The 15790-nt window shown below is 47.2% G+C and overlaps 1 protein-coding gene and 1 long non-coding RNA gene across 2 annotated transcripts; both read right to left on the bottom strand.

Moving 5' to 3' along the window:
- Positions 1-1828: 1828 nt before the first annotated feature.
- On the bottom strand, positions 1829-3574 carry LOC141731246 (uncharacterized). Its single transcript, XR_012583269.1, has 4 exons — positions 3522-3574; positions 2837-3435; positions 2126-2257; positions 1829-1943 (listed from the first exon to the last, which is right to left on the bottom strand). It is a non-coding gene; the product is annotated as an uncharacterized LOC141731246 (long non-coding RNA).
- A 1488-nt stretch (positions 3575-5062) lies between these two features.
- Positions 5063-15223, bottom strand: LOC113460151 (uncharacterized). Its single transcript, XM_074555357.1, has 10 exons — positions 12256-15223; positions 12120-12181; positions 10973-11036; positions 10113-10222; positions 9592-9666; positions 9097-9193; positions 8458-8561; positions 7288-7351; positions 6759-6872; positions 5063-5233 (listed from the first exon to the last, which is right to left on the bottom strand). The coding sequence occupies exons 1-10, from the start codon at positions 15184-15186 to the stop codon at positions 5063-5065; spliced, it is 3792 nt and encodes a 1263-aa protein (XP_074411458.1). The 5' UTR covers positions 15187-15223.
- Positions 15224-15790: the final 567 nt, after the last annotated feature.

Raw genomic sequence — 15790 nt, 5'->3', positions numbered from 1 at the left:
GAGCCCGTACCTGCACAGGAGGAGAGGGTGTGACCAAAACCAGGGCTGGACATGGAGTCCTCAGAGAACAAATCCTCCAGGGCTGGGGGATCCCAAGCCAGGGCACCCCTGTACCTGGCCAGGAAGCTCTGGAATGGCAGATGGACTGGGAACCCCTCCTTCAGGATGTGGATGGCCTCCAGTATCCCAGAATGTCGCAGCTGACAGTTGACATATTCCACATCAAAGACATTTGACAGCTGAGAAGATAAAGCAGAAGAAAAAAATTAAAAACAAGAAATAAAGAAAAATGAAAGAAAGGAGACTGAAGGCAGGGGGTTTAGAAAGGGACTCCTTCTCTTGTCCTGTCCTTGGATTGGATCTTGCCACAGGCCTTGGGCCATGGAACACAAAGCCCAAGGAATACTTTGGTGTCCAGCTGACCCTGGTTCAGCTCCTGTAGCACGGGATTAACTCACATGGCCACAGGGGAGGGTGGGACACAGAACGATGGGGAAGAAAAGTCTCAAGCTATCAATTAAAACAAAGAAGTTTAAATTCCAGTTGTGAAAGGAGAGCTGTTGGAGGAGAATGAAGGACCTGAGGGACTCCATAAGGAGCTTGAGGTGCTGCCCTACCTTCCTGGGGTTAGGGGTGATGCAGCGGATTAAGAAGGCATGGCTCCTGCAAAACAAAGAAGAACTTTGGATCACCCTCCTCTCCATGCTGCCCCTGGAACACTCCACACCTCTGTGTGCTAGCAGCATCTCTCACCCTCTCAGCCTGGCTGTGAGGTCCTGCAAAGACTGCTGGAATTTGGACACCAGTGTGGAGGCCTGAGGCCTGAGCCCTCTGCCCCTCAGCTCCCTTTGCTGACCATAGGCAGCTTTAGCCCTCTGGAAAATCTCAGACACCACCTGCAAAAACAAAGAAATTACCAAAACCCACTGAACGTTGTGGAAAGAAGAATCTCTTCAACCTGAAACTTAAGGGGGCTATTTTCTCTTGCCCCTGGCAGTGGCAGGAATGCAGCTGCATCCTCAGGCACTCTCTGTGTTTTATATGGAAAGTGCATCAATTGTGGGCAAAGACAATTTGCCCAATTCCCAAGTAAATTCAGTAAAATAAAACTTGTGGCTTCTCTATGTTCTCCTGACACCTGTTCAGCACCTTTCTGCCTCTCACATTAAGACAATGAGTGGATCATTGGGTGTCTGCAATAGAGATCTTCCTCCTGACCATTTCTGTACCTTGAGGCGGCTCTGGGAGAAGATATCCAGCACCTCTGGCCGCAGCTGGTCACGGTTTTTACTGAGAAACTTGTGCACCTGCAGGGGCAGAGTCTGATTTAAAGCACCATTCAGACCGCTCAGACAGGCACACACGCCTGTTACACACACTGGGACTGGGGACAGGCATCTGGAGAGCTGGAAAAGAGAAAAGCCCTGGAGAATGAGGCTAGCTCTTCCTGCTGCCACCAGGGTAGAGGGGACAATGGCTTCTGCTTTGAGAATTGATTGCTGCTTTTCTCCTCCACATCACCTTGCAGGCTTTCACCTCTCTTTTTGTTTGGTTTCTTTTTTTTGCCCAGCAGCCACAGCTTTCCTGCATTTCCAGGGCTCTGAAGCTGCTGTGTCACTGAGGGCAATTCCTATTTTCCTTCTGCCCAGAGACATCTTAGTTGGCTCTCTTTATAACAATCTCCTCTCTTCTGCTCAGCTGATGCTCTGGAGGGAAGTGGCAGTCACAAGGGGAGAGCTTTGGTCCCAGAGCTGGTCCATCAGGACACCCACAGCTTATTTCTGGGTTATTTCTGCTCTGAGTCCCTGCCAGCTCACCTGGTAGGTGACAGGGCCAGCATAGTGCTGCACAGTGAACTCTGGCAAAGGCAGCTTGGGCTTGCTGTACCAAGGGCTGTTTCCATGGTGGTAATGACACTTCTGGAGGAAAGTGTGGTCTGTGGCCTGTAAAAGAGATTTCCTGATGCTGCAACCTCAGCCTTTCTTCTTTCAGCCTTTCTTGGTAGGCTGAAAAGTCACTGTTAAACTGAAGGTAAAAACACTGAACTTGTGCAATCATTCTGGAAAACAGCCTCACCTTAACCATCCTCTGAAAGGGATCCCATGAGAGGCTGGGAGCTCCTCACCTGAGTCAGGGATGTCTGGTCATCCAGGATGCACAGGAGGCCGTGGGGCTTTGCAGTAAGGAAATCCAGGCACGACTCGCTGCACGTCTTGGAAATAGGAATCCAAGCCAACTGCTCCTGGCTGTATTCCTCCTGCATGTTAAAGGCCAAATCCAGCCACACAAACAAGGACAAATGGAGAGAATTAACAGAGGGATTTGGGTTGTTTATCAGGAAGTTAGAGTTTCACTGCTGTTAGGAACTTGCCTAGAATTGTCTGGTTTTGTCTCATGAAACTACTTCTGAAGCCACTAATGATTTTCCTGATTTGAGAGAAGAAGGCTGCTAAGCTGAGTGATAAAGTGAACTGTAGAAGTCAACAAGTCTGATAAATACATTTCCATCCCCAGGACATAAGTGGCACAGAAAATGCTACAAAGAAGCCAAAAAGGATTTTAAAGCACCCACTGAGGTCTGGGCTCTGACCCTGCCCAACTCACTTAGAAAATCTGGAAAAGGAAGCAAGGTGCTGACAAAATCTCCTTCCCTCAATTTACCGTATAATTAATAAAAAGTATTAAATAGGCAACTCTTTGGGCTAGGATTCCCTGGATATTGCCCAAGAGGAGCATTCAGTTTCCTGTTCCCTGCTGAGGGACACTCTGAGGATGCCTCAGCTCAGTCCAGGTGTGCTGGCTCCAGGTGCTGTGAATTCCACTGAGCCCCACTCACCTCTTCCTGGGCAATGACAGTCTGGCTGAAGAACCTCTGCAGGTGCTCATTGGCAAAGTTGATGCAGAGCTGCTCTAAGCTGTTCACCCCCAGATCCTGCAAAGACAAAAATCCATCCCTTCCCAGGCCCGGGGGCTGTGGCTCCCTCTAAGTGCTGCACAGGCCCAGCTGAGCTGAGCTGCTGGTTCTGACCAGTGGGAATGAACCCAACAGGGCAAACCACCTTCTGTCTGGTTTGCAGGCTCTCAGCCTGGCTCACTGACCAGGCTGAATAGCCAGAGGTGAGACAAGCTGTGAAGGAGCACAAAGAAGGAAAGATCTACTCTTGGATACACAGCCCCACCTCTGTATTCCATTGTTTTCAGCATCCATTGGGACACAGGTTTTAACAGGAGCCCTAAATAAAACACTGCAAGGCCTTGGTGAGCACATGCCCTCACTGCCCAGGCCACAGCAAAAGAACATGGAAAACAACCTCAAAGCCATGGAGGTCCACAATGCCCACGGCACAGTCAGACTCCCAAGGAGCCAACCACTCATTGATCCTCAGCAGCAGCCACTCGAAGAGCAGGTAGTACAGAGCCTTGGCAATGGAGTCCCTGAGTGGGAGGGGGAGAAGAGCCAGTTACTGCAAAGACAGCACCTCTGGGTGCATCTCACCCACCCAGACATCAGCAGGAGTCACCTGGCCTCAATGGCTCCTTCTACAGACAGAGGGGTGAATATCCGATCATAAGATGTAACCTGGATACATAAAGAGACAGAATTTACTCTTATTAGCTCACAAAAACACCTTTTTTTTTTTTTTTAATCCACAAGGTAGTCAGCTCAGTTAATAAATGGATTTTTTTTCTATTTGGCTGAGCATTTACCCAGATATCAAAAGAAAAAAATTTTAACTTTTACACCCAGAATTTTGCTGTCAGAGATGAGAGTAAATTGGCCAAAGTGATAAACCTGAGGCCACTCATGTCAGAAAAGAGCCCTTCTAGATGTGAGCTCTGCCATCTTTACAGAGCTGCCCTGAGGGGCTCAGCCCACCACAGTCATTTCATTCCTGCTGTTGCCCCCCAGATTTTGAGCCTTCTAAGTTTAGGACAGAGGGGCAGGATGTGGGATGCTTCAGGAGGAATGGGAAATCACCAGAAGGGACTCACAGTGACACGGTGAGTGACAGCCCTCTGCAGCAGCTCTGCTGACACACACAACAGACTGGCCACAATCTGAATTTCAGCCCCACTGGCGATGGCTGCATGTTCAAAGGAGTCTTTCTAAATAACAAAGGGTTCTTTATTATATATGTTATAAATACATATTATAATATTGGCTTTTCACAAATATGAACATGGATTTTATATGTGTGGTGTTAAAGTAACTTTGTTATCAAGATAGAGTTTTTATTTCTGTTGTTAATTAAGCTCAGTGGAATAGCTGCTTGTGTTAAAATGCCTGCTTGGATGGGATAACATCCATTGCACACAGGATGAGGACACCTGTACAGATCTGCCAGCTATCAGCACTCACCCTCTGAAGGCAGTGTGGGCCAGGGCCCAAAACTGAAGCTGATGGTAAAAATGGACTAAAACCACAACCAAGGGATCTGCATGCTCTAAAAAGGCAGATCCAAAGAGGGGCCATGTAAAAATATGTCAACAAGTTTGGGAAAAAGTTTATTATACTTAAGGGTTTATGAATATGCAACAGATGATGTAAGGGAAAAGGTATTTAAGGGGTATCTCTGGAGAGAACAGGGTGCTCTTGGCTGAGTGCCAGGATGCACCCAGCCTTAATAACCTTTGCTCTATGGTCCTTGTCTCTTATTGTCATTTATTAAACTTTTGAAATTTTCATAGGAGAGTGAATGTGTTTTTCACATATACTACTGTACATAAATTATTATCTATATTACTCCATATAGGAACAATGGATGGGATACAAGGTTCCTCTTGTATTAATATTCTCAACAGCACCTCAGCTGCACAGAGCTGGTCACAGCCTGGGCAGAGCACCAGGTTCATTTTGGCTCCTTAAAAACCCACCCAAGCTCCAGCGACCTTTGGTTGCCTCCCACCTTCTGTCCCTGCCCAGACCAGTCTGGAGCCCAGCACTGAAAGGACAGAAAGGTCCTCAAAGGATGCCATCCTCAGTAGGAATCATGTCCTCGGTCCCACCACATGGCACAGCAGCAATATCCAGCACAAATATCCTGTTCCCAAGCTGCTGGGGTTACTGTACCTCATAGGAGGTAAAGCAGATGTTCCCCAGCTGCAGGATGGCAGCCAGGACAGCCCAGGTGGAGCTCAGCTGATCCTCTGAGAGGCCAATTCCCTCCAGAGCTTGCACCAAGACCTGAAAATCATGACTGTCCTCTTTCCCCAGGACTTCACATGCTCTGCCCTGAGAGAAAAGGGACAGATAATCGTGATCAGCCCCTTCAGCCTCAGGCAGGGCTTAAGCCACCATCAGCAATCTTCAGAGAAATGGTTCTATCTTTTAAAGACTGGAGGAATCTGAAGAGATGAAAGACAGCACTAGCTGAAACTCAGCATTTCTGAGGGGGCAGTGCCTTTACCCTGTGGAGTTTTGAGATTAAGATCTCTCTTACCCTCACCTGCCAAGTTTCTGTTGGAATTCCAGTACAAGCTCCCCAGGATGCCGGGGTGGAATTTGACAGAAGTGGTGCCTGAGTGGAGTCCCAGGTAAATCATGGCAGAGCAGCTCCCCAATGGAACCAGATGGGTTCTGTAAAGCCAGGGAGCCACCCAGGGTTACAGCCTGTCTCATCTCAGCCGCGGAGCCCCACCACAACACGGGTTCATCACTGCTCTGCTTCTTTTATTCTCTACAGGAGGACACTCCCAGCAGCTGCCTGTGACCCTGAAGGTCACAGAAATCCCGGGTCAAGGGTTCTGCAGAACCTGTTTGTGTTCCAGTTCCATAGTTCCCAGCTCCCAGCAGATTTTGGTGAGACAAGGATGAGGTCCAAGCAGCCCTTGGGCTTCTTCTTGCCAAAATCCAAGATAGATTTTTTTCAATCTCTGCTAACTCTTTTGTGCATAATCTGATTTTCCCTTCCTTTCTCTGCAGCAGGCTGGGATATTCCTGTTAATTTTCACCTTGAATATGATTTTGCTTTACAATGCTTTGCCGGCCAGGTACCATTAATCACTCATTAGGGGCTGGGCCCTTAATTGCCCTCCATCCTAGAGCCATCAATGGTCCATTCCTCGCCCCAAGGCGAGGAGATAGAAATCACTACCGAGGATTCCTCCTGACCACAGCTGCTGTGAGGAATTTGAATTTGCCACCTGGGAAAGCTGACTCACACTGAAAGAGGAAAAATTTCTTGCTGTTGTTGTGACCTCCTTGATTATGGAAAACAACCTTAAAATATCTCGAACAAAACAAAAAACACCAAAAAAAAAAAAAAGAAAAAAAGAAAAAAAAAAAAGTGTTCCAAGATTACGACTTTGTGACTTGATGTAAGTCTGACAAACAAATTCAATTTAAATAATTGCAATCAGCAGTGTATTTCAGTGGTTTAAAACCTGCACTCATTGACAATAAAGGAAGTGTTTTGCATAAGATAGAAAGAAATCCTCCCTGCTTTTGGCAGTCCCACAGTAAATTGCAAATGCAAGGAAAGGCAATGAGGAAAGGGGTTTTACACCACACGATGGAGCCATGAGTCTACACAACGATTAAAGTTCGTCCTTTCAGAGTGGAACGGGACAGAGAAGTGAGAAAATGATCACCAAAGAGACAAAGATGTTGGATCAGGTGTGAGGAGCAGAGGATGAGGAGGAGCAGAGCTGACTTTCTGCAGGGGCCAGAGTGATTTGGTGCCTCTGTAAGCCAACAGCAGCAATGCCTGGGCCATTTCTCTGTGGCAGCTGCTGCAGAGCACCCTCAGCTCGCTCACCTGGTTCAGGTAGAAGTAGGACTCTGCCTCCTGCAGGTACATCTCCTCTTTCTGCTCCATGGGCAGCCCTGCCAGCAGCTCGTAGAACACGTGGTAGTTCCTCTCACCGTGGGCCTGATGGGACACAGCCATGGAGCTGATCCACATCCAGCCCCAAACAGCCCCAGAACACACTCACAGAGCAGGACCAGGGCTCCCACTGACACCACTCCCTCTGGGAAAAGTCCTTTTCACACAGCTGTGATATCTGACTATTCCCACACTCCAGACATTCAGAAAAACTAATGGAGGGAAGATTCAACTTTCAGTAATCCCTAATAAGGGGCTTAATTCAACCAGTTTGAGACAGAGAAACCTTCTATTTTATTCAAATAACAGAAGTGACCCCCCTGTGCTGCATGGAGGGGACATAGCTCTTGCTGGTAGAAGAAATGGGAAGCAATTCTCATAGTAATTCCCACCTCTGTTATTTAACAGTAAATTTAAGATTAAATGTTAATAAGAGAGAGAGAGGAGCCCTGGTCCTCACCTGAAACACCACACGAGATTTCTCCAGCAGGTACTGGGAGATGGATGTTCCCACCACAATGCCACTGAGCAGAAGACAACAGATCCTGTCAGAACCTGGGCACAGCTTTTCTGCAGATTTGTGTCTCTGCAGATAAGAATGATCTTAGGGACACAATCTACATGAATTTCTAAAATATTTCAGCAAATTGTGGGACTTACATGGAAACCAAGCAAGCACAGAATAAGAAGGAAAGTCATAATGTGTGTCGGAATAAAGGTGAATTCCCTTAACAGTGTGAAACAACCATCAGAGTTCCACAAAGTGTCTGCACCTGACCTGTGAGGGTTTGATAAGTGACCTAGAAGAGAAGCTGAACAGCAATGGGACAAAGCTTCCTGCTTGTATGAAATTATTCAGTGAAGATGAAGGCCAACTGTGAATAAATGCAGACAGACCTTACAGTGCAGAGTGAGTGAACAAGAAAATGACACATGAAGCTCACAGTAGACAAATGTGAAGTGATGGGTAGAGACCCAGCTTCACATATAAACAGGTTCCAATTTAACCATTGCTCCTTAGGACTGAGACCTGAGGGTTATGATAGACAGCTCCATGAAAGAATCAGCTCAGGGCTTGGCAACAGTCAGGGAAAATCCCCAAACAAACCACCCAAATCCAGAAGTTAGAAAGGAGGCAGGCTCAAAACAGAAAGGTGTTTTTCACAGAACTGGTTAGACCTGTGGAACTCTGGAAGGCTGTTGCAGAAACATCAAGGTTGTATGAGCCCAAGAGGAAACTGGAATACCTCAGGAGACTGAGGAAAACTCCTGAGCTGCTGCAAATGTTCAAGAGCTCAAGGGGTTTTAGGGAAAAGCATTGCTTCTATTTGGGATGTTGTTGCCTCAGGCAGTGCTTGAGGTCAGTGCTGGGGACACGGCAGGGCATCAGATGGGCCCTTGGTATAAACCAGTTCAGCCATTCTTATGTTCTCAATTTAACTCATCTTGGGAACCAAGAACTGTTCTTTTGGGAGGAAACAAAAAAAAGCAAAATAGGAGTTTAAACTCACCCTCTTCCTACCCTGATGATAGCAAGAGGGAAGGGTTAATGTGAGAGCTCTCAGCACTGCTCCCCCTGGTCTCACCCAAACACCCCTTGGAGGGACCCGAGGGGATTTTCAACACTCACTGTCGCAGGTGGACACTCAGCAGCTTTCCAAAACGGCTGGAGTTGTCATTGAGGATGGTTCTTGCATTTCCAAAACTCTCCAGGATGGGAAGGACATTGCAGGGCTGTAGAGAAAAGAGGAGGGAACACTTCAGTAGCAATCACAGGTTTTAAACTCAAAAGGGTTTATGTACCTGTCAGTTTGAAAAGATAAACAAAAAAATGGGACTTCACTGATATAATTCTCACAAGGGTAAAAGATGTCTTTTAAAATGCATCCTGTATCATTATCTCTAGGCAGTGGTGAGCTGTTCTGTGAGCTCTTTGCTCTCACTGCTATAATCTTTCACTTTACTTCTGCTCTGTGTTTGTTCTGATTCACCTCCCAGAGGTGCTAAAAGCTCTCCTTGGCAGCAACCAGCTCTCTGTTCAAACAGACCCAGCACTTTTCACAGCATCAGATCTCCCAGCTATTAAAATACACAACTACAAATACACCTTGTAGTTCTCCTCAAGTCTTTACTGGAGCTTCACCTTGGACCACAAACCCTCCCAAGTGCAGCCAAAGAAATACCATCAGCAGCAGCCTCCCTGCCCTGGTTTGGCTTTTCCTCCCTGCCCAACCCTCGTGGTCTCTAGCCAAGCTCACTTGCCTGTTACCTGTCTGATCCTGTGGCTGTCAGATCCCTGGTACAGCATGGTCAGGTATTGCACAATGGCTTTGGCAGCTTCTGTTTTACCTGATCCACTGTGCCCACTGCAGGAGCAAGAGGTGGAGAAGTTGGCATCAAAACAGAGGTACCAGGTCCAGGCACATCAGAGGCCCTGCTGCAGCAAGTCAGAGGGGGCGTGCTGATTTACAGCTGAAAAACTATCACCCTTCCCTTGAAACACTGAGACAACCTGAGAAAATGGGCCCACAAAGGGTTCCCCTGGGGAATACCAGACTCCTTCTCTCCCACTCCTCTGAAGTGAAACTAAATTCAAGCTGTTATTTGCACAGAGTGAAATAAATAAAAATCACCTTACTCAGGTTCTGCACAGGCAGCCCTCATGTACAAGCCAGAAGGATCAACTTACAGGCAGTGAAATGCAGAAGTGAAACTTTTACATAGTGAAATCAAAGGGCCTCCACTAAAGCCCTTCAGCTCCTACCTGATGAGGACACACTGCTCCTGCCCTGACGACTGGGACAGCGTGTAGGCCATCTCTGCTATGGCAAAGATGTGTCTGCATGGACAGAGAGAAACCCCCATTAAGTGACCCCACGCTTCACCCCACGAGTGCAGCACCAACAGGCTCCTCATGAGGGATCTACAGCAGAGATGGGCCAGTGTCCCACCAAAGAAACTTGATCTAAAAATCACAGAATGGTTTGGGTTGGAGGGACCTTAAAGACCATCTCATTCCTCTGCCATGGAGAGAGACAACTTCCACTAGACCTGATTTTTCCAAGCCCTGTCCGGCCTGGCCTTGGACACTTCCTGGCATGAACTTTAGCTCTGTAGAATTATAGGCCCAAGCAACTACAGCTTTGCCAAATGCGCTGTTCACCTCCTGTGACATTCATCCTGCTCTACCAGGGAACTGGAGGACAATAAAATACTTTCTGGAATGATAAAATACTTTACAAACAGAACAGGGTTTAGAGAGTTGTTTGAGAAAGAAAAACGTACGGGGCACTTTTTGAGAGAGTCCCTTGCTGGTACTCGATAGCCACATCTTCAGAGTAGATACTGAGGTCTTTGAAAGGATTCACAGAAATCAAAATTTCCCCAATGTAAGTCTAGGATAAAAATAAGAAAGGGGAAAAAAATCTGGTGGCTTCTTAGAATTTTCTGCATAAGGATTGCAAGTGAATGCATATATTAAAACAAATATACAAATTCCCTTTAAAGGAATATTATTTATTCTGACTATACTGCCAACTTATTGAAGACACAGCTTTTCAGTGGTCATTTTCAAATCTCTGTCATGAATAGTTTGGGATAAGTGAGCACTCCCTGGTCTGTGGTCATTTTTGTAGTCACTATCTATTCTCTACATGAAATTACAGGCACAGGTTTGAACACTTGAGCCAGTAAATTGAAAAGGGAACAATTAACCATCCACTTTGTGGACTAAAACATCATGAAATATTAGCAGAAACTCTGAGGTTTCTTCTCAAGATCCACAATTTTTAACTCAGAATTTCTCTGCCAAAATAGGAGATTCCCACTCGGAGCAGCTGAGGCTACAAAGGAGCCCAAGTATGCTCACAGATTGGCACCAAATACCAAAATTACAGAGAAACTCTGGAACTTCCAGATTTTACCCCAAATATTTCATGCTACCCGACTTCTGAGCAAAAGCTGTGTGAGTATAGTTTTTATCATTGTTCCCAGTAATGAGTGAGATACTTGGTGCATTATTAAAACTTGATGGCATAATATAAATTACTTTTCTCTTAAAGCTCATTTTTCAGAGTGAATAAGCACAGAAGAAAACCAAACCAAACCAAACCAAACCAAACCAAACCAAACCTCACTATCCATACATAAATGAGATTGCAATGGAACCTCTTCTTCAGGCACAGCAGGACTGAGCTCTCAGAGACCTCCCTACAAACAGAGGAAAGGACTTGTCAGCCATAAGCTTCCCTTGCATGTGTTAATATTAAATATTAACCTTTCTGCCCTCCCAAGGATCACAGAATATTCTGAATTAGAAGGGACCCACAAGGATCATGGAGTCCAGCTCTTAACTGAAGGGCCCATTTGGGGACTGAAGATTTTGTGGGGAGCTGGGACTAAAACTTTTCACTGCCTTCCTGTGGTTCCAACATCCTCAGGATTAAACAGGTCAGAGAATGGAGCATTCAAAGCTCAGGATTTCCTCTGTGTGATCCCAGTCCCTTGCAGAGCCTTTACAGGTGTTTATCTCAGCAGGATGGCAGGAGGGGAGGATGGTGAGGAGCAGTGTCAGGGGCTTATCTTTCAACAACAGCAGTGAACCAAGGGTTTCACAGCTCTGAGAGATGTAGGACGTGAGTTTTTCACAGCAGAAGGCAACAGGAGTCACTAAAGCCAGAGATGCCAGTGTCAGTAGGCAAAGAACATAGCAATGTGCTTCTCATCCTGCAAGCTGTCCTTTCCTACCACTCACTTCATACAACAAGAAGGGCATGTTAAATTCCCAATTCTGTCCTTCTGCTACATCACAGAACTCACATCAGCCTCTAAACCTAATTTCCCCTACCCTTTAAGTATTTTGGGGCATTTTTAGAACCCATTTCAGGACTGGGAACCATTTAAGAGGAGAGGCAGAGTTCCAGGGATGCAGCTGTGTGTTAACCAGGCTGAGCTGCAGCTCTGGGCTGTGACTGCAGGGGTTCAGAGTGCCCTCCCTGTGCCACAGTCAGGAGCTCCCTCTGCACCTCTGCTCCTCCCCAGTGGTTCAGGGCAGGTCCATGAATTCACTACTAAACTTCAGTCTTTTACTCAGCTTTTCAGCAGAGCATCAGTTACTCAGCTATGATACACGTCCAATCAATTCTATTTTTTCCCACAGAGGAAATTCTCCTATCCAGCTAAGGGTCTAGCTAATCTGTCTAGCTAATGTGATTTCTATTGTCGAGCCACCTTTGCAGGATAACAAGCAAGCCCTTGTGACCTGAATGAGCAGCAGACACTGAGGACACCTACTCCAGTCTGGTCAGATCTTCAATCTCCTCAACTTCTGCACAGTGCTCTTCACACGTGAACACCTGAAATGCACAGAACATGACTGAAAATCAGGGGAAGCTCAGTTCCATTCCAGTACCGGGGACAACACCCGTACCTGTTTCTGCATGAACTCCATCTCCAGCACGCTGTCAGCAATATCATCTGCCTCCCACTGGTCCTTGCAGAGCCTCCCACGGCTGCTGGCCAGCTGGGGCTCCCTGGACGTGGCCCATTTGCTCAGGTTCTCCATGGTTGGCTGTGGCAGCAGCAGCTCAGAGCTCAGCCACGCTGCAGGGCCCCATCCCTGCCCCTGCTGCTGGGACCAGTGCACACTGGATGTGGCCATGGATCCTGCAGTCTGGAGGACACCTGGGCCCTCCTTGGTGCCCACCTCCCTGCAATGATCTGAGGTGGGGATTGGCTCCTCCTCTCGGCGTGGGAGGAAGCCCTGCTTGCTGTTTCTCTGCCTTGGATCCATCAGAGCTCTGGGAAGGTCACATTTGAATCTGCAAGCCTGTTGTGCAGGAGGGACAGATTTTCTCTCTGATGGAGATTTCAGTTTCTGCAGGGAATAACCATTGCCAGAGCCCCTGGACAAGGAGTTCTTGGCCTTAACCAAGCTGTGGGCTCTGGGGAACACTACAGCAAACTTGGCATCAGTAGCACTGCTCTTCTCATCCGAGCATGGAAAGGAACTGGTTCCATGAAGAGGGGAATCACCAGCAGGCAAATCAACATGTCCCACTTCCTCCACCATTTTGGGACCACCTTTCCCCCCCATTAATGACGTAGAAGGTTCTCTGTCCCTCAGCTCAGCCCTCTCCAGCTGTCCAGGGAAGGCCTTGCCAGACTGACCAACCCACCCAGCAGTGCTCAGAATCCGGATTGCCATTCTACTTCTGAATCCAAAAGGTTTGCTGCTCCTCTTCTTCTTCCCAAATTTCTTCAAGAGCCACCTGGAGATACCAATTGCTCGTGCCACACTCAGCAGTCGAGCTTTCAGCCTTGCTTTCCTGGCAGGTTTCTGGCCAAGCCAGCTGGTGACTTTTCTAAAGGCAGAGCGGGTGTGCAGGTGCTTGGATCCTTCCTCACTGTGCACAGGTTCTGTTTCAGAAGGTGCCTCTGCAACCACTTCTTCTGCTTTCTCTTTTTTTGCCTTTGTAGACTGCCCTGAACTCTGTTTAACTTTTCCAATAACTTTTCCAACTTTCTTCTTCTTTCCATGGAGCTGCTTATCAGATGATTTTTTTGATATCGTGGAGCAGCTTGAAGTATTTAATCTTTTCTCTCCAAAACTCTGAGCTGTGTTGGGTTGTCTTTGTTTACTGGGCGTTTCTATGGCTTTTGAACAGATGCTTTCAACATTGTTCAGGCCTGAGCTGGTTCCCAAAGCCATCTGGGCAGGATTTGGTTTCTGGCTTGGTGGTGGTTTGGTCTCAGCATTTTTATGTTGGTTTTCCAGACTGAGGGGGATTTGGGATTGAGAAGAACAATTCTTTGTAAGCATCAGTGCTGGTAGGCCCTGCCTGCTGCAGTCTGAACTGTCCCTCTGTCCATCTCCACCCTCTTCACCTTGTTCTGGGATCTCACACTCGCCAGGTTTCTCCTTCAATGTCCTCTGCTGCTTGGAGAGGAAAGAGCCATCCTCCAGCTTTCTGGCCTCTTCATTCACCCTCTCTTCCTGTTCATATTTGCTAAGGTGAGCGTGGAGTTTTGCTTTCCCAGCAGTTGGGAATGGTTCTGGTTTGTTTTCTTTTACTTCATCAATGTTCTCTGCAGTGCTGCTGTCAGGATTCATGTGTCCATCCTTTGACACATCTTCAACTCTCTCATTTTCTAGTATATTTTCCTTGTCTATTTCAATACTTTCCCTGTTCTTAACACTCTTAACTTGGAGTCCTGAAGTGCTTAACTGATCATCTGCCTCACTGCTCTCTGCTGGAGCACATTCTGGTTGTCTCAGCATCTTGTCTGGCTTCCTCACCTTCTCCTCTTCTTCCAATCCTGCAAATCCAGTGCCTTCAGCCTCAGATTCAGTTTTTCCACCTGTGGTCACCAGCTCCTTTTCAGGTTCCATAGGTGCTTCCTTGCTTTCACCAGCCAGTTCCTTGCAGCCTTTTCCTTCTCCCACAGGAGGATCTTTGAGCACGAGTTCTTTCTCACTGTTGCCATCTAGCTCAGAAGAGCTGCTCCCCTGCTCAGAGGAGCTGTTCCTCTCCTCACTGCAGGAACTGCTGCCCACCACAGCCTCCTTTGGACCCCTTTTGTGGGTTCCATGGCCTTCACTGCTGGAGTCAGAGCAGGAGTGACCTGAGGCTTCCAGAATATTTTCATCCTCACTCTCAGTGATGGCAATCCTGGTAAGATTTTCAGGTTGCTTTTTCCCAGTCCTCTCACCTTTTTCCTGTGCTGTACTGCCTTGGGATTGAGAGACTTTCTGCTCCTTGAAGTTCTGATTCCCTCTGTGCCTTCCCCTGCGGTTCTGTGCCTTTTCTGCCAAGTTCTGTTTCTGTAAAGAGCCTTCAGCACCTTGCTCTGTGATTGCCCTCACAGCCCCCAGCTCGGTGCCAGTTCCACCAGCACCAAGTCTCTTTCCACATCTCTTTTTAAAACTCCTTTTCTTTCTGTTTGTGGTGGCTTTTCCCTCCTTGTCACTGCTGTCCTCACTCTCCTGCCCTGATGTCATTTCCCATTGCTTGCAGGCCTTTCCTTTCTTCTCTTCCATCCTGGACTCTCTGTGTTTTCTCTCCAGACCAGATTCACTTTTATAATTTCTCCTGCAGGCTCTTTTCCTCCGGAATAACTTCTTGTGGTCATTCTCTTTGTGTTCCTGAGGCCTCCCCAGCCTCTGGATTTTTAAGGGCTCTTCTCCAGGGCTGTCCCCTTGTGCAGGAATTGACTCTTTGCCCTTCCCTTGGCCTCTGCTCTTACCTTCCCTCCTCTTCCCACAGCACATCTTTGAGTTTCCTGCAGAGTTCTGCTCACAACTGAGCTCCTTCTCCTTCCCAGCCTTTTTCTGCCGAGTCTTGGATCGGGCAGGAGGCATTTCCTCAGTGCTCAGGAATATGTGAGGGCTTATCTTGACTCACCTGTGAAGGGAAACATTGTGCATTTTGCTGTGAAATAAGCTACAAAGGGCAGCCAGATGCTCCTGAGCACTAATTTACCTCATTTCTGCGGAGCCAAATAAACATTTACAGAGCCAAACTGAATGCCCTGTGCCAGGTTAATCTCTGGCTTATTTTGTCACAAATCACCACGATTTTCTGCTTTTATTAGAATCATACCATCACAGAATATGATGACCTGGAAGGCAACCCCCAGGATCAACCCCAGGGATGAGGAGAATGGGACTAAGGGAAAAATCTTACAGCAAGGAAACCCATCAGTCTGCAACATCTTCCCAAAGAAAACAGATTTAAAGGCTCCTGTTGGGGCTATTTGGGACTATCTGGGAAGTTCCATTACCCAGGGATGGGCAGGGAACAAACCAGCACATGGGACAGGGAAATTCCATTATATATTTTGCCCTCTCCTCTCTTTCTCTGTTAAAGTCTTCTCTCCATTTTCTTATTTTTTTTCTTTGTTTTTCAGCCAATTCTGTGGATTCTCCACAGGCAGAAGAGAAACTTCAGCCATCACAGATTTAC

This window comes from Zonotrichia albicollis, chromosome 19, assembly GCF_047830755.1.
Source record: "Zonotrichia albicollis isolate bZonAlb1 chromosome 19, bZonAlb1.hap1, whole genome shotgun sequence".
NCBI lineage: Eukaryota > Metazoa > Chordata > Aves > Passeriformes > Passerellidae > Zonotrichia > Zonotrichia albicollis.
The sequence above is the reverse complement of the archived record's forward strand: the minus strand, read 5'-3'. Positions and strand labels throughout refer to the sequence as shown.